Source organism: Vitis riparia, chromosome 7 (assembly GCF_004353265.1).
Source record: "Vitis riparia cultivar Riparia Gloire de Montpellier isolate 1030 chromosome 7, EGFV_Vit.rip_1.0, whole genome shotgun sequence".
Lineage (NCBI taxonomy): Eukaryota > Viridiplantae > Streptophyta > Magnoliopsida > Vitales > Vitaceae > Vitis > Vitis riparia.
The window spans coordinates 10,282,813-10,307,932 of record NC_048437.1 but is presented as its reverse complement, the minus strand read 5'-3'; the positions used below and the strand labels follow the sequence as shown (position 1 = coordinate 10,307,932).

Sequence of the window (25,120 nt, the reverse complement as noted above, 5' to 3'; positions counted from 1 at the left end):
TACACTAAGTGTACAAAGCAAATGTGCTAATTGTACAAGTGTGTACAAGGGTGCCTATCTTGAAGGATTTGAAATGCTTTTGAAAAAATTGCTTGCTCATTTATTTTTTCTAAGGGGGACATTCCTCATTTCCCTTCGTACACATTCATTGGATGAGATAGCGCGCTTATGATGAATAGGAACCTCGATTTGGTGTCATTTTTCCCCAACTCGGTGAGCCATGACATTGGAACGTGGTTAACACAGCCATATGCACTAGTTATGTTGTATCTAGGTTGAATTTCTGCAACTGTACAAGGCATTTACACTAAGTGTACAAGGCCAATGTACTAAAAGTACAAGGGTGTACAAGGGTGTCTATCTTACTTTTTCCAAACGTGAGGAACAACAACAGCCAACATACGAACCCAGAGGACTATACAAAATTCATTGTGCTGAAACTTATGGAAGAACTCACAAAACATCATTATGGGGTTGAGCTGCTTCAGTTCAGGAATCCCGGCAAGAGAGACATCTTGCTTTGTATGACAAACACGTGCTTCAATAATTGTAACAGTTGTAAATTAGGAATTATAGAGGTAACCTGCCTGTAATCTAACGAGAATTGACTTGATAGATTAGCTTTTTAACCAAGTACTTAGTGATGAAAATGTGTTTTGTGTTTGAACGGTGTCATTCCCATTAGTCCAAAATTTTGGGATGATGATCGCCATTTTTCGATGTGCCGAATGATTACTTTTAAGGTGTGGAGCTACTGCATTCTGAGAATGGTTAATAATAATTTTTAAAATCATACATAATAACTTCCAAAATAAAGACTAATAATTTTCAAGTGATTATGGATTATTCTTGAGTTTCCCTTTTCTCTTGTCTGAACTTGCTAGTTCCCAATACTAAAGTAGGAGTCCATTGATAATTTAAACACAAATATTGACTATAAGTCTCTGAAAAACCTTATTATTATAATCAATCAAGCCAATATCCACCCAACTAATCCAAGAGTAAAGTGGGTTCTTATTACCAAGCCATGAGCAATTTTGCCCACAAAAAAAACCTAGGACAAAAAAGGGAAAAAGCCACACGAAAAAATGTTATATATATATATATGAAGAAAAAAAAAATCTCAAACCACATGGCATCCACATGATTGAGAAACACCAAATTGTGCGACATGCAAGAAAAGCTAGAGAGGTAGATGTCTAAGGTGAAGAGAAGTGACGAAAATGTACAACAAACATGAAGGATGGTTTAATTCAAGTCAATCAGAACCCAGTTGACCCAACTAAGGAAGAGTATGATGCATTCTCATCACTGGCTGCTGGCCTCTTCTCATCATCCCTGTTTGATGCTCCATTCCCAATTTTGGGAAGTAACCCTATTTCTAGACCAGCCATATCATGCAACTCTAATCGTCGTTGTTTTGCTTCTTCTATATCACCTTCCCAGCAAGTTTCGGAAATAATTTCAAGCGCTTTCTCCATCTTATCCTCTGTCACAAGCTCTCCATTTTGTAGGAGGACAAGGTAAACTTGTTCAGCAGAAGCCTTCCGGATCTAAGGGAGATAGCAAAAAACCAATCCATTAACAAGGGACAGTTTATTATATAATTGAGAGGCAAAATTTTTAGGGTTTAAAATTCAGTAAAAGTGATAATATTTTGTGTGCACCACATACCTTGGGATATCTATGGCCCAGGAAAGTGAGAAGATGAGAAAAGGCTCGGGTGTTGACGGATTCTAGAACGGAAGCAATATACCCAAGTATTGCAATGCCAGCATATAACTTGGAGATATCCTTTGTCGCCTTCAATTCCACTGCTAGAGAATCCAAAACACCAGCATAGAAGATTGAAGTATGGCCCTAGAAATTGAGATATCTTAAAAATGTGTTGACACCAAAGAATTAAAACTATTGACATAAAATTCCATAAAGGAATCAGGATCATGCAAAAACCAATATTAGCTTAATCTGTCTGATTACAAGAATTTAGTCGGATAGAAAATTTTATTAACAATTCCATAATTGCATGAAGGGTTCATTGTTGTCCTAGAACATCTAACTGTCCTGTCATTTTCACCTTGTTTCTATTGTTTGGTCTTGGTATGGATTGAGGTAGAACAGAAAATACACTAACCAAGTCCAGGGAATGCATTGAACCAACATGGGAAGTCAAAACAAATATAAAGTTCTCTTGAATGAAATGATAAATTGTCCACTAACATTTCCTGACAAGGGACACCATTTATCTGGCATGCTTTCACATCTCAAGAAATTGAGACTTCTGAATTCAATATTCTAGGGAAACATGAATTTATGAACCAGTCTATATGTCAGCACAAAAACTGAGCTGATAAGATCTAGAAAAGAAAAAAATAATGCAATTGATCAAAAAACTACTTTGATTAAATTAGTAATTCTTTTGCATCAGTAAGCCAGATTTCAATTTAATGGCTTGAAAGGTCAGGATTGTCTGTGTATTCTAGAAAAATGCATAGAATTGGAGAAACTCTTCTGGTTGGATGAAATGATAGATCCTATTACAAAAAAAATTAAATTTTAATATTTTAATAAATGCCTCTACAATAAGCATGCTTTCATACAGTTAACAATGGTGTACCAATAGAATCAAACAGAAATCTTCAAATTGATAGCAATGAACAAAAAATTGAATGGGAAAAAAATTGAAACATTCTATCATCTGTGAATTAGCATAGCAATAAAAGAAGAGTGTCAACTAACCTCCATGGTCAATAATATCTTTTTGCTGAAAAGAATCTCAATGGTCTGAAATACAGAGGTAATTTCATTAAAAATAATTCATCTGAAAGAAGATAGGGCTTAAATCTGAGAAAAAAGTATCTATAAAAGAGTGGAAGTAGAGGTGTAAACATGCAAAGGGAATCATGGAAACCCATATAAATGCACAATATGCAACAGCAAAGTATAGGCTATTGAAATGCAAAAGATGCAATAAATACGAAAACAGAAAGAATCTAAAAGCTGAAGATATATCTTTCAAAAGCACATGGGAAGGACATGTTTTTGTCTAGGGATGAACCATTGCAGAGTCTAGGACCACAAGATATAGCATTCCACTTGGTTTAATTTCTCATCAATCACCTTTTTCTTTCATTAGTTTCAATTCTCAATTTTCGTTAAGAAATCTAAATAGCGGAGAATGGCAACCCTATACAAGAAACAGCATAGTGGTGATTAAAAAGTGCCTTCTGCATTAGGTGAAATATGGAAGTAACCTATGCCCCAATGGGTAAGGAGAGAACAACGCATAGACCCAACCATAGCTAGAATATGGATGTCTAGAGATGAGCATTAATATATTCTTAAGGCTTCGTTTAAAGCATTATGATTTGTAACAGGAGTTCCTTTGTGGTGATGGGTAATAGATTCAAAACCAACAAACTCACTGGCAGAGGAACATTGATAAGCATTGGAAATATGTCTAACTGCAGAATCGAACCCATAGTGCTAGTTGTTCCAAATGAAAACACAAACTACTAAAAACATAAGCTGTGAAAGCAATATATAGCAAGAAAGTGAACTATAAACAGTCCCCACCAGAATGCCAGCAAAATGATCCTAAAAATGTAGGTATATACTGACTTTATTTCTGGTTAATTTTACTATGATAATGTATTGGTCTAGTTACTATAATGGTATAGTGGGGGTTCAGTAGATCTGGATTCTATCAATGCATGCATGCACAAAACAACAGAACAGAACTTACTTCCAGGGATCATCCCCAACAAGAAGTACATCATTCTCATAATCCACATACACCATTTTCCAACCTGAGCCTTTCTCGTCGTTGAGCACACCTTCAACTCTAAACATGCATTCAATTGCCTAGCATAATTCTTCATAATTATTAAAACTTGCAACATCAATTGACCTCCCAACTAATCCCATTTTTTGAACCTGCCATAGCAAAAAATGCCATCAAAACCAGAACTCCCTGTTTTCTAATAAAAAAATCCACCAAAAAAGAATGTCCTTATTGAATGATGCAAGGTAGAAACTTATGATAAAAAACAGTTCGTTGGCAAACATAGAAACGTTAATGTGTAGCGAAATGGAGTTTGCAATGACATTAGGGTAGTAACAATATGTTAAAACTAAACTGGGCACACACTGGATCAAGGAGACATGTAGGAGTGTTGTTGACTTGTTTCAATATACTTCAGGTGGTAATGATGGGCATGCCTCAATCTTTTTTATGAAAAAGAGACAATGTAGTCATTTAAAGATATACAAATTGTTAGTTAAAAAAAAATTTGTATCAGCAGGAATAATACATGGTACTGTAAAACATACCACAAGGTGAGTCTACCACAAACCAGTACGCATGTGGCACACATATAGAGACCAGGAATCAATAATAAGTTAATGTCTATATGGAAATGAGCTCTCAAATACTACTCTATCATGAGACATTGCATCTATGAATTTACTTGACACATTGTTCTTAACATAAAAATTTTCATGTTTTAAAGAAAAAACAAAATTTGTCGATGCTAAATATACTGATCACTTCCAATCATGCAAGAAAAGATTTAACCTTAGATACTAAGTCACACCAAAGCTTATGGGGATTCCAATCCATTTATATGGAGCCAGTATTGTGGCTCTACAATGATTGGTCAATGGTTATTTAGCCGATGATTCCTATACAATATCCTAAATTAAAAAGACCTATAGGAGAAACAAATTAGAACAAGTGATCTAGAGTTATTCAGTATTGGGGCAGATTTAGTCAAGCGCCACCCAAAAACCATGCTTGCACTTTTAACCGACAAAATAATTTATTATAGGATAAAATAAGGAGAGTTGATTTCTAAAGTAAGATTGATAAGTTACCTTCTCATTTACCAATTCAGTGATGGTTATGCAAGAAAATGGATGGATTCTTACAGATGGAGAAAGTAAATATCACCTTTGCGTCATATTTCTGAAGTTGCATTATCTCTGGCACCATGTACAGTGGTGAACCACACAATGTTTCTGCAAGACCTCTAGGTTGTAGAGATCTGCCAAAAAAGAATTGGAACATATAAACTTATTGAAAGGACCTTAACTATATAACCCATTTAGCTGTACTAGAAACTAGAAACGTTAAACAAAAGCATTTTTAAAATGAAAGAGAACAGGTTTCATTTCAATGAATATTTACACCCTTTGAAATCAGGAGACTCATGAGAAAGTCCAATTTGTTGAATCATTTTGGACTACAAATAGAGGAAAAACTTGTTAAAACTTTGCCATGTAATGTTAATATCACAACTTGGTTTTGCTAAAAGTCAGACCATCAAGTGTTCTCTAAAAAGAAAAATAAACAAAAAAAAATCAAAAGAAAAGGAATGTATTAAAAGAAAGAATCTTATAGGCTTGCTCAAAAAGATTTGAAAAGTAATCATCATCAAAACCCATATACAAAATGTAAAAGATAATATGAATTTTACCTTGCAAATCCAAAATCAGCAATCTTCAGTACTGAATTGTTGTCATTTGTGGAGAGAAGAAGATTTTGTTCCAAGTAATACATATGCCAAATGGAATTAGATCTTATGCAATGCCTCTTTTGCATAGGATGTACAACATAAAGAATACCCGTCACCAATCTCATACACAAGATGTTAAAAACAGAATACGGGAAAAAGAAAAAGAAAACCTAATTGCTGCATACCTACATAATCAGAACATCAAACTTGAATTCTGGTTTCACAAAAACTTGGATGCATAATCAGAACATCAAACTTGGATAACTCACTGGTTTTTGTTCTCTATCTTTCAGAACTGTTGGAAAATGAATGTTGCATGTCCTCTGGTTTTCCTCTTTCCTTGCCAGAGCTGCCTTCAGAGTACCAATCTGAAATAATAGGTCAAAGTTTTCAGAATAATAAATAAGAATTGAGAAGAATGATAAATAATGAGAGCATTGAGAACTTGTTCTTTCAGCTTTTTCACATCTGCACTATCCTTGTTTACACGAGCAGCACCAAGTTCTACTGTGGCAAATCGCTCTGCAAATTTAACTGTGCTAATTGTTTCTCCATCAGCATCCAGTTCAGGGCTAATGTGAACAAACATTAGTGTCTTACTTTGCCCCCCTAAAGAGAATTACAATCCAAAAGCCATATTATAATTTAAAAAATAAAATTAAAGAAAACAGTATCAATTTTGAGGTTCATACTCTGAAAATACATTAGTTTATTCTTACCAAGTGAGTCTTGAAGAAGTTTTGTTACTTAACTATTCCTGTAAAGGACATGTGGACTCTTTTGGGCAAGGGCAGAGATGACATCCCCTAGAACAGAGAGAGATCTATTAATATGTTGTGCCTCCTTTAGTCTATCTCCATTGACCTCAGATTTGTTTACTCTCTCACTGTCGGCCTAATCAACAAGATGCATACAGCCACGAAGAATAGTTCCTGACATCAAGTCTCTTCCTGATTCATTCTAATAATATTTAATTCTCCCTATTTACTTACAATGCAATGACAATCAACTTAAGTCAAAAAACAATCAAACTCCGACTAATCCCATAATCCCAGTGTTCATTTCCGCAAATGGCACCAAAAAAAAAAAAAATTAAAAAAACTACATTTGTCCACCATAAATTACATACAAATGTGCTAACTTTATACAGTCTTATCACAAATAATCCCCCACGTTTTATTAAGCTTTGACCTATACTTACACTAGATAGAAAACAAATTCTCATTTTCACTCAAACCCTTAGACAATTTCTGTTGGTACTACTATATCAGACATGCCTACAAACTTATTCAAAGAGAATGGAGATATTTAAATATTAATTATAAAGCGTTGCTTTGCAAAATAATATGAAGAGATAATAGCCTAAAAAATGTAACAAATACATAATTCTCTTCTAAACTATCATGTCCTACTTTAGATGATTCATACAAAACCATAAGCAATAGTTTAACACATTTAAGGTTTAAGGGTTAAAAAAACTAATAGATAAAAAGAGATAAATCTGTTACTTGTGCCTACATCTCAAGCCAAGGCACCATAAGAAAACTTTAGGGTTTTTAGGTTTTCCATTTCCCCTTTCCATTTTTCCTCTCCTGGTTTTCTAGCAACCAATTAAACAATTATAAATTATTTTCAAGTATATATGACAATTTTTCACAAATATTTTTTTGAATTTAAAATATACAAATAGCATGAAAAAAAAATCTAAAAAAAATTACAAAAATAAAATCAGATCGATTAAGCCATGAATCATGAGTTGCAGGTAAAGTGCATTTTCTGTATTCTCAAGGCTTAAAGAAAAAATTATGGTTCAAAATTTTTCCTTCTTTTTCTCATTATTTTCTCAGCATCCGAATAATAGTAGCAAACCAAGAAGTCAATTATTGAATGGGAATAGTAACTTGAACTCCGGAGATCAAGTTGAACACAGTTTAGAGATTTTGACTAAGAAAATTTAGGTTGAGATTTAGGCAATCTACTAACCTCAAATATGCAATAAGAGAGACCCAACTGAAATCCATACCTTATTCAAATTTTTGAGAGAGACGAATGCGAGAAAAAATGAAAGAGCCGCAGAGATTGAGATGCAAGCGATGGAGGTGCTCGGGAGGAAGAGAAGAAAACGGCTTCTAGGCTTGAAATGCTGAAAAGAGACCAAAATTAGGGCAAAATTCCAAAAAGCCGTAGAGATTGAGATGCAAGCGATGGGGAAACTCGGGCGGAAGAGAAAAAATGGCTTCTAGGCAGAGAAGAAAACGGCTTCTAGGCAAAGAAGAAAATCGCTTCTAGGCAGAGAAGAAAACGTCTTCTAGGCAGAGAAGAAAACGACTTCTAGGCAAAGAAGAAAATGGCTTATAGGCTTGAAATGCTGAAGAGAGCAAAATTAGGGCAAAATTCCAAAGAGCCGCAGAGATTGAGATGCAAGTGATGGAGGAACTCGGGATGAAGAGAAGAAAACGACTTATAGGCTTGAAATCTGAAGAGACACCAAAATTAGGGCAAAATTCCAACCTGGATTTTTTTGTTTATTATTTTTTTTTTCATAATCAGCAAAGGTTATTTTTGGAATTAATAAAAGTGCATATCCTTCTTTTTAATTTTGACACTTCCTATGGGTTTTCAGCTTAAATAGGTCGGTTAGATGGACCTTCTCTTAATTTTTGGGCACAGTTGGGCCCAAAACACAATTCTCCCTTTTTTTAATCCTTATCTATTTCTCTTTAATATAATCTTTATTTATTATTATTGTCTGAAAATTTAGAATTGGAATTTGGGTACATGTGAATAACTTTTCCTTTAATAATGTTAATTTGATATTTTCTCTACCAGACCCAAATGCTACGCCATTCACTGGACTCTGGGCCTAGAGGACTTTTCAATGGTCACAACCCAACTGTCTATCCCTATACTCGTGTCATTGATGGCTTTGCTTCATCAGGAAGCCATCTTTGTGGCATTTGGCTAATAATTACTTAATGGCCTCCATTTTGAAAGCACGTGGATCCACAGACGGGCTATGAAGCTGGGCTCCAGCTCAAACGTTTTGTGAAGTTGAGGATGGAGTTATACGGAAAATGAGGGGAATCGGGGATGCACGTCGGATGTTTGATGAAATGCCTGAAGACGTTATCGCGTTCACCGTGATGATCTCCTCTTATAGTGATCAGGGACTGGTTGAGGAAGCTGGTGCTGTTTTTAGTCGGGTCAGATATGGTTTTTGGACAGCAATAATTGATGGGTATATGAGACATGGAGAGATGAATAGAGTTTTGGAGGAGTTTAGTGGAATATATATATATATTTGAAAGACACAAAACAACTGAAAAATTACATCATCAGATCTGGCCATCATCACCATGGCATAAGGTCCTCCTTGAGCCCAGACCAAAGCAATCTACAGATACTCCTTGTATATACGCTCAGGCACCTTACGAAATGTAGCCTTCAGAAGATCAATAAATAATGGAAAGTGCTTGAGAACAAAGTACGCCATTAGCAGGCCGGTGAGTGCATATACCAGAATTGCAGCATATTTTAGTTGGCCCTTAAGCATCAAGAAGTTTCCCGAGCAGAAACAGGTCAACATGGCTACCATGGATATAAAGAGAGATGTTAAACCAAATAAAAAATTCCTTGGCAAGTTCGTAGTAAAATCCTTGTCTTGGTCCTTGGAGATGAAAATGGCGAGGAATATTAGCAAGGAGATCACTGAACAGCAAAGAGCAACTAGCGATGCCATTGCAAAAATACTGAAAGCCGGATGGTTTTCAAAAACTGGTTCCCCAGTGTCTTGCTTTACCCCTCCAGGTACAGAGGCTGATGAGGCAAAGGCAACGGTTGCTATAAGTGCTGCAATGAAAGAGCAGGAATTGGAGGTGCTATTTAGCCATTGTTTGCTTTCGTCTTCAAGTTTTTGATGTTCTATTTGGAAGATCTCATCTGGGGTACGTCTGTCCCTATTTTTTTGAACAACAAAATGTGGTGGCAAGGAATTCTGCACATACTGCAATGAACCAAGTGCATACTTTTAAGTTATTATTCATCCGTTTGAGTAATTTCTCATAAGCTAATTTAAATCTTAGCTTGAGTTTTGCATACCTGGTACCACTTGACTTCCCACTGCATTTGCAACATGCTGGTGGGGATATGCTGGAGGTGGCGGTCACCTGCTAGCTGTCCAGCTAGATGCAATGCATTGTTCCAGTCATGATCAACAGCGTGAAATGAAACTTCTCTATCAAGAAGAAGACTACTGTTGAGTAAGAAGTCATATATATGTGATTGCCTATTCTCTACTGCCTTCAGCACTATGTTCGAATTGTTGTCGGTGTCATAAATGGCCATAGGAAACAGTTGCAGGATTTTCTCTACCATTTCCACGATACCATTCCTTGATGCAACTAGTATTGGTGTCATCCCCCAAGCTACAAAGATAAGAAAACTCATTCTTCAACTACAAGAGAAAGCCCAATGGACCAATCATCTAATAACAGTGGTTAAAATTTCAAGAATTTGAGTTGTGATTGCTCTGCACCAGATCCGCCTCTCCTTAATATCAGTTAAAGATATTGGAGAAAGTGGTTGGTTACCTTGTCTCCACAGCTTTATATATATATATATATACACCAAGAAGTTTATCTGTAATGAACAGGGTTGACATAGAGGTTACCTCCTTGTCCCCTTTCAAAGTATCTATACTCTGAATGAACGCTGTAATTATATGGGTCTGCCTTATCATTTTTGGGACTCATTTCATATGTACACCTTGCAGCACGTTCAAGTAGTTTGTTCAGGATCTGAAGAGACCATACGTGCATCTCTTTTTTCTCTTTTAGCTTTCTTATCTGGCTTGAACCTAAACATGTATCCACAAAGAAACAAGAATGTACATTGAACCTCTAATGTTTTGGAAATTAATAGTGGAGAAACTTGGGATAATGATTAATATGGTGTTATACCTGGCATTACTGATATGATAACCAGCAGTACTTGGGATACAAGAAGCTTGATGAACCTCAGGCATCTGCCATATTTTGAGGGGAATGGTTTGTGTCCTTGAGCTCCAATATTGCTTGAATTATGACCTATACAAAGGTGTAGGAATCAGGGTTTCCTTGAAGTTTCTTTTAAGAGTGCTTTAGCTTAAATCAAGTAGATCCCACACTCACCATGATGTTCAATTCCTTGCCCTTCTTCAGGATTCTCTGGATCCAAGTGCTTTTTAGATTTTCCTGCATTTTTTTCCACCAGTTACTTGAGGTATAAGCTTGGTCACAGCACACATGAGCAAGAATATACTAAAAGAGGGATTGAGATCTCCCATGCTAAAATGCTTCTATTCCTTTTGCAAGTGAACCATATTAATTTGTTACTGTCTCATACTGATTAACTACCGTAACAACGAATTATGGTTGCAACATCAAGAAAGAGGTCAGTGGCTACAAGAATGTTTTCTTCCAAATGATTAAGCTATCAATCCCTGCTCCCACCTGGTAACTTAATCAGCTTCCATAGCTCTTGAAAGAAGTTCTTCTTTGCTTTGGAAGTCCCTGCAGGGATGAGTTCTTCAACAGAAATACCTTCCAATTTGATTAACAAGGGGAACTGTCAGAAATTTATGGCCTTGATGGAGATATCAGATACAAGATAACAAATGATGCATGCCCTAGATTCAATTCAGCCCCATGCATCAATCTCTGTTTGATACTTGCAAATATTTTGGTTTGGTTTGGAGAATCTTACAGTGATAAATGATTTTGTTGAACCAGCCGAGATGAATTCCGCTTCTGAATGCAGTAGGCTTCTCAGCTAGGACATCCAGAGGGGACTTTCCGGCATGCAGAGGGAAGATTCCACGACGGTGAACAGAATCCATGAGATCTTCCTGCTTACAAATAATTTGGAACGCCAAATCTGTCCACCATGCACAACCATGAATTAACCAAATTTAATGTCTTCTTTGAAGGCACCCAACCAAAGAGAGTACGCGCCTAATAGAGGTTCATTATAACTGACTACTTTCATGCCTATGATTTATATTATGATTAAGAAATAGAACTTGTAAACTGAAGAACGGCACTCTAATATTGCTTACCCATGCGTCCGCTTTCAATGGCAAGATGGAGAATGGTTTCACCATATTCGTTCCGGAAGTAGCCATGGGCTGTGTTGCCTTCACACATATCATACAACCAGAGGAAAACATCTTTTTTGCCATAGCGAACTGCCCTTAAAAGGGGCGTATCACTCTCTCGGTTGCGGCGACCCAACAGTTCTTTACACTCATCAGTGATGCATCTGCACATGGAAATGCTTCCCAGTGAGGCCCCCAGATGGAGAGGATTGTTCTGATCTTTATTCCCTATAGATAGAACATCCAAGGGGTTACCATTCTTTGCAATCGACTTCACTAGTCGTTCTACTATGTCTTCTCGCCCACTTGAAACTGCTATATGCAATGCTGTGTTCTTTGGTGAGCCGATCTGGACCTTGTGAGCTCTTGGATCTTGCTCGTATATCTTTACAACTTCTTCCCAACTGCTGGCCAAGCTCTTCATCAACTTTCGCCTAATGCTCTCCAGATCAGATGCATCCGCATCACTTGTAGAAGCCATTGTCCCCTCTGTTAGAAGTATAGGATGCAACGCTCTATATTTGGTCAGAAACTAGTTCCAATATATTCCAACTCATGACAAATTGAAGTTACAAGTCAACAGGGAGACATAATTGAATAACAACACTCACCCACAACGCTAAAGCAGCCCCGTCGTTTATCTGCACTTGCGCTCAGTGCCCCCATGCAACTTCCATTCAATTTCTATACTCCTTTTCAGCCTAAGCAGTGTCTTTCTACTCGGGCGGACCCAGCGCATGTTGCCACTTTATTTGTAAATTCTTTGTTTGAATCTTCTCGATCCTGTTTTCAGCATATGAACGTACATGTGTTACTGGATTATTTGCTCCAGAGTCAAGTTTGGCTGCTTGATGGATGCCCTTTTTCTGTTCCATTAGGCTATGTTTGTTCCCGGAAAATACAAGATAAAGAAAATTGGGAGGAAAAATGAAAGGAAAGAAAAAACTAAAGAAACCTCAATCCCAAACAACCTATAACATCTCAGATTTCTTTTTCAAATAAAAATTAAAAAATTATCTTTTTGAGAGAAATACATGTGAGGATAGAACCCTTAAAAGACAAATAATATATTCTCTTATATCTAATAACTTTATTTTATTTTAAATTCCGGATAACATAATTGTTTTGATTTTGATTTGATTGGTATTTTATAAAGCATGGGTACCTATCATGTTTGCATTTGTTATTATGATTGTAGAATCCACACCCACTAAAAGAAGGGCCCTTGTACCTATGAAAAAATCAAAGAAAAAAAGAAGAAAAATAAACATAATATGAGTTGTGATTTCATATCTATGACAATTTTATCTACATTGCACTCGTGTGATAACAATCTATCCGCGACCCCAAACACCCCACAACAATATACCTCAAATTTCTTTCCCAAATAAAAATAATAATAACTAACCATCCATAACCTCTTCCTCCCTCCTCGTGAAATCAAAGTTTATATTATTGATTACTTCAAATAATAAAATAAAATATGAAAAATACTCTATTTTCATTGTTTATAGAAACAGCATTAAATCGTGTTTTATTTTAATTGATTTATATACATTAAAACTAAATTTCTTGTGAAATAAAATATAATTATTCAATAAAATTACAATTCTAAATAAACTTTATTTAGTTGATTTAGAATAACTATTTTTTATTTTTTATTTTTATTTTAAAGGGTCACTACTAATACCATATTTCATATTTGGTTACTCAAAAGTTTTAAATAAAAAAAAAAAATTTAAGTTATGTTTAATTTCAAAAAGTACTAAAAAAAAGTGTTAAAGAAAGTAGTTTTCTTATATTTGGTTTTATTGTGTAGAAGAAAATTAAATATAATTAAAATTTGTTAAAATTTTATATATTTTAAAATCATTTAATCTTTATATAGTAGAGATAAATAAGTACGATGAATTTAAAGTAGCATATAAAAATAATTTATTAAATTTACACATATTTTATATTTTCGTTAATTTTTTTCTTTCCTTCTATTTTTTTCTCTCAATTTTCTTTCCTTCGCATTTTCTCTCAATTTTTTTAACTAAACATAAGAATTTTTTTCATCAAGGAGATATTTTAAAAGATTATTTCTAAAATATGATACTTTTCAAATCCACATTGCACTCCTCTGTGGACAATAATCTACCCCCAATTCCAAACAACCCACAATATGACATCTCAAATTTCTTTCCCTAATAAAAAATAAATAATAATAATAATAATAAAAGTATCTTTTGGAAGAAACACATGCCAGGATAGATTAAAAGACAAATAATATATTCTTTGATATCTAGTAGTTTTTTTTTTTTTTTTAATTTTGAATAACACAATTGTTTTGATTTTGATTTGGTTGGTTTTTTTATAAAGCATGGGTGCCTATCATGTTTGCATTTAACCCATACCCACTAAAAGAGGATTCTCTTTATTAATGAGAGAAAGCAATTGCACCAGTGAAAAACACAAAGGAAAAGATAAGGAAAATAAACATGGTGTGAGTTGTGATGAGGATAGAAGTGGCTAATATGCATCCATAGCTAGATTTTTTGTAAAAGTTCAAAACATTAGTACTTTTCAAATCTACAACAATTTCATCCACATTGTATTCCTCGACAAAAATCTATAGTACTTTTTAAGCCTACGACAATTTTATCTATATTGCACTCTCATGTGGATAAAAATCTATCCCCAAACCCACACACCCACAACAATATCTCTCAAATTTCTTTATCAAATAAAATATAAAAGTAATTAAATAAAAAATAAAAAAACTAACCATTATCATCTTTTCCTCCCTCCCCCTAATCTAGGTAGGACTCCTGCTTCAAGGTCCAACAACTCGGACCTGAACGGCCTCTTGGTTTTGGTGGCCACTGCAACAACCATTAGAAGAAGCTCAATTCATTATCATCGTCTTCCTTCTCTTTTTTATCAATGTTTTGTACCACTTCCAAAGACTAAAAGTAATCTTTGTTGATCTATATTTTTATTTTCTCCATAAAACTCATTCCACTTTTGCCATAACTCTCCAATTTTTTTTCCCATATAATACCCATTAAAATTTCCACTTTGACCAACTAGGTTATGTCGATATTCACTTACAGTGCTTTCCCTGTACAACCCATTTTAATTTTGTTGCAAGTCTTCATAACTTTGCCTATGATACCCACTAAAATTTCTATTATGGCTAAATAGGTTTTTCTTAAATTAATTTCTGAATCATTGTAAAGATGTGTTTTCAAGACACTATTTCTATTATCATGCAAATTGTTGGTTCAAGACACGACTTCGATTCCTTCTTTTTTTTTTCCCCTTTTTTTTATATATTTTTAAATTATTTTGTATTTACATTTATTTATTTCTTTTTCATGTATTTTCTCTTTTTATTGTTTTTCTATCTTTATTGAAGTTAGTATTATTATTTCTATTATTATTTTCGATTTTAATGTAGTTCAATGAAGTTTTCAATATTTTACATTGAAATGTGTCTTGAAGACGCAATATTAGTAAAATACACCAAAATCATGTCTTCAAGTCACACCTTTAGTAAAATGTAATAAAAATCTTCTTGACTTTACCATCAAATGCGAGGATTGCTATGCAGGCCATAGGAGATGTTACCCTAGCATTAGAGAATAATAGTCATCTAGAATTCAAGAATTGTCTATATGTACGTACCAAAGTCTAGGAAGAACCTTGTTTCGGTTTCTAGTTTAAATAACTGCAAGTATTTAGTTTATTTTAATAAAAAAGTTTCTATTAGAAAGAGTGATTCATTTATATGCTCAAGCTCATTGGTTGACATTCTCTTTTATTTTATTCCTATATCTATCCTACAATGTGTGAAAATTATCAAGTCTCATTAAACAAAAAAAAAAAAAAAAATACCAACCACTAATCAAACATACTTATGGCATCTATGCCTAGGTCATATAAACTAAATAGGATCCAAAGACTGATTAAGTCTAAAACATTGTGCTCATTGGTTCTAGAAGACCTTCTAATATGCAAATCATGTATAGAAGGTAAAATAACCAAGATGTCCTTTATAACTAAATGAGTTAAAGTCAAAGAATGTTTGAAGTTAGTGCATATGAATGCTTGTGGGCCCTTTAATATTCATGCACATGGAGGATAAGAGTATTTTATCACATTTACAAATGATTACTCTAGTTATGGTTATATTTACCTTATGTATTGGAAATTCGATGCCATAGATAAATTCAACAAATTTAAGGTAGAATTGGAAAACCAATTAGGTAAACGCCTTACTTTAGTTCAATCTAATAGAGACAAAGAGCACATGTCAAGTGAATTTGATTCTTTCCTAAAAGAGCATGATACTATATCCCAATTAAGCGCCCCTGGAATTCCACAACAAAATGGAATGGTGGAAATAAAATATCAAACTCTTATGGATTTATGAGATCTATGATGAGTTTTTCAACACTTCCTACATCCTTTTGGAAATATGTCTTAGATACTACAAGATATTTTCTTAACCTAGTATTGGGAACCTTGGATTACTTCATTCACATGTCTAGGATCTCATAAGGTGCATGCATTTATCCTTAAGCATCTTTAAATCTATCACAATGGAATAAAATGGCGATAAAAACCATTACTAACTATAGATCTAGAGATATGAACCCCACACCTGGATCTGGATGTTCCCATATCAATTTCTTACTGTAAAGAACATGTTTGAATAGTCTGGAGGTCTTGTACACCCAATATATTCTATTTGATGACTCAAACCACATCTTGGCACTCCAAAGTGTGGGCTTTGGAATGGTGGAAACCTTGGCTCTCTCTCTCTCTCTCTCTTTCTCTCTAGAGGAGGAAAATGACTAACCAAAGTCATTAGGAAACTCTAACCCATAAGGTTAGGTTACTAGGCGTAAGTGACTTGAGCTCATCAAAGCTTAGGTCACTTAATTTAGCTCAAAACAAGTCTTAATTGATTAATTAACCACATAGTGCGATCTAATTAATCAACTAGGCTAATCTAGAAACCTTGTTCATTATCCCCTATGCAATCTTACATAATTACCAAAATGTCCTTATGCATAAAAATGAACTTAGTGTCAATCCAACCCCCATAAACCATGTCATCATGACATATGAGCTCAAAGTAAGGACCATTGGGACTCATAGGAGTACTAGCTCCCTTATAATCTAATTTTGAAGTTGATTCAACATTCCACAAAAGAGAATCAATTGTACTTTAGTACTCTATATAAATAACAACAAGACAAAGCTCAAATCTATGACCTACTATCCACTGCATGTAAACTCCTCATGAACTAGTGTTTGTAATCTAATAAGGTGGTACTATTACCTATCAAGATTACCTCTTAAATTATTGAGTTATAGATTCCACTTATTACGTAATTAACTAGAATACTCCAAGAAGCATATGTCAAATTCCACTAAATGAATTGTTGTGGCCACAAATTTCGTGATCACATGTCCTTTGGATCACTTAAGGGGATACACTGTCTCAACCCCATGAGATATTTGATACCTTTATTGAGAATACTTGTTGTCACTAGCCTCCATCAATAGTAACCTAATCCATATGGATATATGACCACTTTAAGGTCTCACCCATAGGTCAAAGCCTCCTATTGATTTTGATACAGACTTAATATCATCTCAAGGTTGAGAGTCTATGTAGTATAGTAGTTTGACGAATCATGACAATTGATAGTTTTGCGTCATGATTCACCATAGGTCCTATCCAATGTGTATCATTTACACAAGTGCACTCACCATGGGAAACTCATCCTAATAACCAAAACAAGTTATCCCTCCAATTAGGAGGCAGTGCACTACAGTCTCTATTGGATTGCTCAAATTTATGAACCTACTGTGGACAACTTATCTAATTACAAGGAATCCATGACTTGTATCTTATGTGCAACTCCTAATGCACCCAAGTCATATACAATGTAAAGACATGAGTTGAATGCTCAAAATTCATGTCAATACGCCAAAATGATAGCAAAGGGACAATTAAGTCTAACTTTGTTGCATTATGTCCTGCTTTTAGGGGCTCAATTCTAACAACCTCTCACTAGCCACAAAAGCAAACTGGGCACCATAGAAAGATTTTGCTCTACAACCATATCATCTCATTGTACTATCTCACAATAAAGTAACACTTCCTCATTATGTGTTTCCTCTTATAATGTTACTTCTATTCTTTAGACCATGCCATTGTCCTATTGTTATTACATAACAGGATCTTAAACGATATAGCTAAGGGAGTTACCCATAAGCTAAAAGACTTCCTTTGTTACTATAGAAGTAACAAAAAACACTTAGAGCATACATATACCTAGAGGTAGACCTGTGAGAGTCCTCATTAGACTGAAAGTCCAATTTCCATAAATGAAAACAGTACCAACTCTTTGTAAAGACTTATAAACATATAGGTCATAATGCTTACAAGGTATAATGCATGGAATTAGGATAGATAAAACTAAACTGAAACTTTATTAATAAATAAAAAATCCAAAAGTTTATTACATCATGTCATGTTTTTAAGGACTCTATCCTAACAATGTCATGACTCATTGCAGGTCATATATAATGTGTAACCATACACACTAATGCACTCACCATAGGAAACACATCCTAATGACCAAGATCAATCATTCCTCCAATTAGGAGGTAGTACATTACAACCTCTAATAAGTTGTCTAGGCCCACAAACTAGCTATGAATAAGTCATCTACTTACAAGGAACTGATTCATGCCTAATTGGTGTCTCAGCTGATTCGTGTCCAGTTGGTGCTCCTTGATTGAGGGAGTAATCAACAAAATTTATAACCTATTACACCATATACTAGGGTAGCAAAGACAAAGCTACTATAGCATAGTGGCTCTAGGATCGTTCACTGGGATGGGTTTTCACTTTACAAATGATATTAATTCAAAGCTGAATTGGTGTCTTTTCATTTCAAGGTTAGCTTTAAAAGAAAACATAATCTTTGGTGGAAAAAGTTGGTTTTAAGCTAACCAAAAATAATAACTACTTTTACTTACAAAGAAAAGTGTTTCTTGGAGTTTCAGATCACTAGGCTCAGATTCCTCATACAAAAAGGGAGTTCCGATCACTTGTTTCTTTTCCTCGTATTAGAGAATTAACATATAGTTCCTTCTCCAACCGGTGTTATACAGATGCTTCCCTTTAATGAGTTCAAACACTAAATCTCTCTCACTGATGCACCTTGCAATGGCTCATACCTCTCACCTAGCACTTGCCATTCAAGGTGATCTTTAACCTTGGATTACCCATCAAAAGCTCGCAAGAGATAACTAATGGATGTCTCCTTAGAGTCCAAAAGCTTACCAAGTGTTGGCAATTCTAGAAAATCCTACCTTCAAGTCACCTCCCAGAGGCTCGCAAGGGGTAAACTAGTGAATCTCCATGGACGGAGATCACTTGCCTTACCAAGTGTTGGCCCAGGTGATTTAAAGGCATTTTAAGTTAACTAAAAAGATAAAAACCATTAATGGGTCACACTTTCTCTTCATTAAAAACTAAAACAACAAAACTTCCAATTTATGCGTTTGGAAACTTACCCGGTTTTCCTCACTCCAAGATACGAAGAGCCTAGCCTCTCATCATCTGAGGAAAAATCCTCAGAATTTGATTGGCTAGAAAGAAAACTAACGAGAAAACAAATATATATATATGAAAAGCAGAGCAAGTGCTCTGTATTTTACTTCCTTTCAAATTTGTACAAAGGATGCGTCGTAACCACCTCTCAAGAACAAGCTCCCGAGAGATATATATATAAAGAAAATTTACAAAACAAAATATCTGAGGTTATTCACCCCTTTTCCAAACTTAATAACTAAGGAATCCTATAATTGGTGGGTTACAAGGAGAGTTTGGGGATTTAATCAACAAAAATCTAATGAAAAATATCTCACAGTGTCGGTTACAAATATCGGGAAGCACTAAGGACCATTTCGCAGGTGAAAACGAGGTCTGCGAGATTTCGCAGATGTATAAAAAGGGCTGCGAAATTACTTCGCAACAAACGGCTGATTTCGCACCGCTGTAAAGTGATCTTTCAGTTTGCGGTGGTCGCCTTCCAACTTGCCGTGAAACTTCAGGAGGAATTCCATAACACTGTGCAAAATGGCTGCGAAATCATTTCGCAACAAAAGGGTGATTTCGCAGCCGAGCAAAATTCTTCCTTCAGCTTGATGCAGTTGTCTTCCAAAGGCTGTAACTTCCTCATTTCAGCTCCAAATCATACACGGTTTGAAGCATTGGATTCTTGACTTCCTGAGATTTGAAATGGTATATAGCATGTAGAAAATGGACTTCGGGAAGTGCTCCAAAAGTGCAAAGGAAGACTGCAGCTACTGTCCTCTGTTTTCCTCTTTGTTTTTCTCCTCTTTGCTTCTCTCCTTGCATTCCGGATTTGCTTATGGCAAAGGACTTAAAAGCTTTGGTTTTTCATGTTTCTAAGCTTTCCATTGCTTTGCCATGGATTCCAAATAACTCTCCTCAATCTCGGATTGCTTTGGTGATCAAAAAGCTATCAAAACACCAAAACTTAACACAATTTGATTAGAATTGATTGTAAGGGTCCTTAACATGTTAATTGGGTTAAAAGGCAATAACTACTACTCAAAAGTGTTTAAAAGAGTTAATTACAAGCTATGAAATAGCACTTTTTGAGTAGTAATCAGGAACCCATGACTTTGATCTTCCATGCAGCTCCTTATGCACCCAAGTCATGTACAATACAAGAAATGTAGGTCAGAATGTTTATAATGTATAATACATGGAATGAAGATAGATAAAAGTAAACTGAAAATTTATTAATAAATAATAAATTCCAAAATTTTATTACATCATGTCATGCTTTTAAGGGTTTTATCCTAACAATCTCCCAGTAGCCCACAAAGCATCATGCCTTTAAAGCATACTAGCTAGACATCTGGCAACTATGTTATCCTTGTGACCATCAAAGACTCTTTTTGTCAATGTGTTGGTGAATGGGTTTGTCAAGTTATCAATAGAAGATATCTTCTCAACCATTATATCACCTCTATAAACTATATTAAGAATCAAGTAGTACTTCTTCCTAATGTGTTTACCTTTCTAGTGCTTTCTTGGTTCTTTCAACTATGCCATAGCCTCACTATTGTTACAAAACAATATCATGGATTGTACAACCAAAGGCACGACCCCAAGTCTAATAAAGAACTTTCTAAGCCAAACAACTTTCTTTGTTGCTTTAGAAATTACAACGTATTTAGCTTCCATAGTGAAATCAAGAATACAAGATTGTTTCACACTTTTTTAACTAACAGTCGCACCATCAAAAGTAAAACCAAAACTGGAGGTAGACCAATAAGAATCCTTATCAGACTAGAAGTCTAAGTCTATCTACCAACTAGGTACTAACTTGTATCTCTAGAACAAAAACATATAATCTTTTGTTCTCCTAAGATACTTAAGTATATGTTTAACAGTTGTTTAGTGTTTTAGGTTTGGATTTGACTAATATCTACTCACCATACCTATTACAAAGAAAACATCCAACCTAGTACATTGTATCACATACAATACTAGTTCTCTCAAAATCTAATTCTGAAGTTGACTCAACATCCCACTATAGAGAGTTAATTGTACTCCAATACCCTATGTATATTACAACGAGACACCAAGTGTTTGGGTTTGTGACCTGTTATCCACTATATAACATCTCCTTATGAACTAGTCATTCTTAGTCTAACAAGGTGAAAGTTATCAACCTTTCAAGACTACCTTTATAATTCTTAAGTTATAGAACCTGTTATTATGTGATCAAATAATATGCTCTAGCTTACTAAGAGTATATGTCAAATTCCAATACTAAAGGAATTACTAAAAGCCTACATATTTCATTATCACACTTCCTTAGGATCACCTAAGGGGACACACTGTCTCAAAGTCTACAAGATATCATGGTGTCTCTATTGAGAGTACCCATTGCTACCAACTTCCATCGGTAGTGACCTAATCCATATGAAACATATGATCACTTTAGGATCTCACCCATTGGTCAAAGTCACTGCTAACTTTTACACAAACACAATATTCTCTCAAAGTTGAGAAACAATACAATATAGCAGTTTAGTGAAGTCATGACTACCCAATAGTCTTATGTCATGACTCACCTTAGGTCATGTCCAATGTGTAACCATACACACTAGTGTACTCACCATAGGAACCTCATCTCGATGGTCAAAACCAATAATCCCCCAATTAGGAGGTACTGCACTACAACCTGAAATGAATTGCCTAAGTCCATAAACCAATTGTGAATAAATCATCTACTTGCAAGAAACTCATAACTTAGATCTTTCATGCAACTTCTAATGCATCTAATTTATATATAATTAAAGAGATGTTAAACCAAAATGCTCATAAAATATAATGAATGAAATAAGAATAAACAAAATGAAGCTCGAATATCATTAAATGAATAACGAATTTCAAATCTGTTACATCATGTCATGCTTTTAAAGGTTCCATCCTAATGATCTTCCATTAGCCCTCAAAGCATTATTCTCTTAAAGCACACTAGATACTCAATTGAAACCTATGTTATCCTTGTGACCATCAAAGACTTTCCCGATCAATGTCATGGTTAAGGAATCTACCAAGTTGTCTACAGAAGATATTTTCTATGGGCGTGTATGCTTAGATAACCACTTAATACATATGGAATTATAAAGGAAACCATAAACAAAAATAAATAAATTTAATAATTATTCTCAATTTGTTATATCATGTTATGTTTTCCAAGGCTCTATCCTAATAACAAGGTAGCAAGAATCCAATTGACATGCATGTTGACCAAAGTAGTGATAATAGAGAAACGAAAGCTATGCATAGCTTTAGTAGGTCAAGGACGGGAATAGGTTGTTTGAATGCACCATAATCATTAATCATTAAAGGAGAATATTTACTTGTGCTCTAATCTTCAAGTGAGAGATTGTTGGATGAATCTTGAATCAATCTTATTACACTTCATACAGGATGTCAGGGATTAAGCTACCCAGTCAACTCGCAAGGGTTGAAGGGTGAACACCCCATGGAACTTTTTTATTTTTTTATTGATGAGTTTGACCTTATTATATATGTAACCCACATATGATTTAGGATTTTTTTTTAGAGAGAGATAAAAATCAAAGTGTGGTCGTAATTGAGAGTAGAGTGAGAGTCTTCACCATTGTAACCCTTCTCTTTTGTTTAATTAGTGGATTCTGGAGTGTTAGCGCAATTCGTGCACATAAAGATCACATTGATTATTGAACCACATTAAAAATCTATTTTTTCTTTATTTCTACTTGTGTGTGTGTGTGTATGTGGTTTGGTTAACACAAATTATTTTTAAAAACTATTAGAATCATTAATGAATTAACTGCATTAAGTTTCACATGATTTTATGTCTTTTTCCCTAGTTAAAAAGATTCAACGAAATAGTGTTATGTGTAGAGGAGAAATTAATATTATCGTTTTGGACTAGTTAGTTTTAGTCCAGTTTTTTAACTTTAAATTATTTTTAGAAATTATTAAGCTAGTTAATGAAATCAATGCATTAAATCTTACTTGATTTGGAGCCCTTTCCCTAATGAGAAAATTCAAGAAAATTAGTAAATTCATTAAATTCTAAGTTTTTGCTCAATCAATGGAGTAGTGTATGTTTGAGCATGAGGTGTTATATGTTTAAATAAAAGTTAATACATGCATAAGCAAAGAGTAGTATAGACTTACATGTGTTTATTTGTATTCAACTTCTAATTGATTTTTTCGAAATCTTTTAAAATTTTTGCTAAGGAAACAAACTCTAAGACTTGATATGTTAGATTCTTTTATAAGTTTATTAATTTTTAAAAATAATTTGGAATGTAAAAAATAAGTCAATAGATACCATAATTTCTTGGATCAAAATTAAAGGATATGAAAAAATATATATTTTATAGCGTGGAAGATTTTGTAAAGTAACAAATTTCAAAAAGAAAAAGAGGGTACATTTAGCAAGGAACAAAAATGGGTTTATATGATGGATAATAAGGGTAATTTTTGGAGTTACTGTTTTTGGCCATTTGGATGATTTTGGTTTTGGGCTTTTGGTGCATAATAGCTCAAAGTTGGGGGACCATTTTTTATTTTTTATTTTTCCAAATTTCTGCCTAAAAACATAATTTTCCGTTAATAAAAGCCTTTGTCCTCTCTTCTTCTTCACTAAACCTTGGTTCTCAGCAGCAACAAAGGTAGGCGAAGGGCAGGGGCAATGGCTTCTACAGATGTTGCGGATGCAGAAGCAGGGGCTAGGGCTTCTTCACGTGTTGAGGATGCAAAAAAAAAAGGAGAGGATTAAGAGAGACTTGACTGAAGGCATCACCGGAAGTTGGGAAAGTGTAGTAAAGATATACGAGGAGCATCCAGAAGCTCACACGATGAAGATCGGTAAATTAAAGAACACTGCATTGCATATAGCGGTGGAAAGCCGGCGAGGAGACACAGTTGAACAGCTAGTCGAACAGATTACTAAGAGTACTACGGAAAAGCCTGAGGATGTTCTCTCTAAAGAAAATGAAAGAGGGAATACTCCCCTCCATTTGGCAGCTTCATTGGGAAACATTGAGATGTGCAAATGCATCACCGGTGAGTATAAACAACTGTTGCGTCAACGCAACAAGGAGTCTGAAACGCCTCTTTTCTTGGCAGTTCGCCATGGTAAGAAAGACGCTTTCCTTTGGCTCTATAAAGAGTTCGAGGACCACACAGAAGCGCATGAGTGCTGTGGAATCGAGGGTGGAGGCACTGTTCTGCACTGCGCCATTGAAGGAGGATATATGGGTAAGCATTGAACTCTTAATTATACAAGTTTTAGAAAACAAAATTTAAAAAATGGTAAAACCAGCTAAGCGATGTTTCCAGGATTAGTAGAAGATTTTAGGATATAATTTAGAAACTGTTTTGGGATATGATTTGACTCCTCAGTCATCACTACCAAACAAGGTTTAGTTATATCCAGTACGTGTTTCTTAAAACACGTCATACAGTATGAAACAGGCCTAATGTATTGTTTTTCTCCCACAGATCTCGCATTTCAAATCATTCAAATGGATGAAAATCCGGAACTCAACGGCAACCATCTCATGGACTACTTAGACAATGAAAAGTCTCCACTACATCTCCTAGCTGAGAAACCTACTGCATTTAGAAGCGGGATTCATCTCGGCTTGTTCAAGAAAATCATTTATAATTGTAAGTCTTTCCCAGCCAAAAACTACTTCCAAGTTCATGTGACCTTGAAAAAAAGCTCCGTACAACAACTTTGCTCTTATGATTAATATATATATATATATATATATATATTAAAAATACAATATTAAAATAAAATTATCCTAAATAAATTATTTTTAATTATCTTATTTTTATATTTGA

The 25,120-nt window shown here is 34.7% G+C and overlaps 2 protein-coding genes and 1 long non-coding RNA gene across 8 annotated transcripts; all 3 read right to left on the bottom strand.

The window, feature by feature from the left end:
- Nucleotides 1-1,014: 1,014 nt before the first annotated feature.
- On the bottom strand, nt 1,015-5,926 carry LOC117919089 (tubulin-folding cofactor D-like). Of its 5 annotated transcripts, none has more exons than XM_034836142.1 (7): nt 5,786-5,926; nt 5,478-5,593; nt 4,952-5,045; nt 3,746-3,936; nt 2,740-2,784; nt 1,675-1,860; nt 1,015-1,553 (listed from the first exon to the last, which is right to left on the bottom strand). In XM_034836142.1, the coding sequence occupies exons 5-7, from the start codon at nt 2,743-2,745 to the stop codon at nt 1,263-1,265; spliced, it is 483 nt and encodes a 160-aa protein (XP_034692033.1). In that variant the 5' UTR covers nt 2,746-2,784; nt 3,746-3,936; nt 4,952-5,045; nt 5,478-5,593; nt 5,786-5,926; the 3' UTR covers nt 1,015-1,262. The 5 variants fall into 5 exon arrangements, with proteins under 5 accessions (XP_034692033.1, XP_034692035.1, XP_034692032.1 ...); XM_034836144.1 differs by having other exon boundaries at nt 5,478-5,508; XM_034836141.1 differs by having other exon boundaries at nt 4,876-5,045; nt 5,478-5,926.
- A 43-nt stretch (nt 5,927-5,969) lies between these two features.
- LOC117919440 lies at nt 5,970-7,978 on the bottom strand. Its single transcript, XR_004652064.1, has 3 exons — nt 7,540-7,978; nt 6,236-6,410; nt 5,970-6,125 (listed from the first exon to the last, which is right to left on the bottom strand). It is a non-coding gene; the product is annotated as an uncharacterized LOC117919440 (long non-coding RNA).
- Nucleotides 7,979-8,827: 849 nt separating this feature from the next.
- Nucleotides 8,828-11,655, bottom strand: LOC117917962. 2 transcript variants are annotated; one of them, XM_034834454.1, is made up of 9 exons: nt 11,611-11,655; nt 11,259-11,429; nt 11,006-11,095; nt 10,685-10,747; nt 10,475-10,600; nt 10,186-10,371; nt 9,615-9,940; nt 9,316-9,519; nt 8,828-9,104 (listed from the first exon to the last, which is right to left on the bottom strand). In XM_034834454.1, the coding sequence occupies exons 1-9, from the start codon at nt 11,612-11,614 to the stop codon at nt 9,096-9,098; spliced, it is 1,179 nt and encodes a 392-aa protein (XP_034690345.1). In that variant the 5' UTR covers nt 11,615-11,655; the 3' UTR covers nt 8,828-9,095. The 2 variants fall into 2 exon arrangements, with proteins under 2 accessions (XP_034690345.1, XP_034690346.1); XM_034834455.1 differs by lacking the exon at nt 9,316-9,519.
- Between the last annotated feature and the right edge of the window lie 13,465 nt (nt 11,656-25,120).

What these genes read in the sequence shown, in the direction of transcription:
- LOC117919089 (XM_034836141.1), bottom strand. An exon ending in TGGGCCATAGATATCCCAAG is followed by an intron (nt 1,554 to 1,674) that starts GTATGTGGTGCA and finishes TATCTCCCTTAG; the next exon opens with ATCCGGAAGGCTTCTGCTGA.
- LOC117917962 (XM_034834454.1), bottom strand. An exon ending in TATCATATCAGTAATGCCAG is followed by an intron (nt 10,372 to 10,474) that starts GTATAACACCAT and finishes ATACATGTTTAG; the next exon opens with GTTCAAGCCAGATAAGAAAG. An exon ending in GGGAAGTCAAGTGGTACCAG is followed by an intron (nt 9,520 to 9,614) that starts GTATGCAAAACT and finishes GGTTCATTGCAG; the next exon opens with TATGTGCAGAATTCCTTGCC.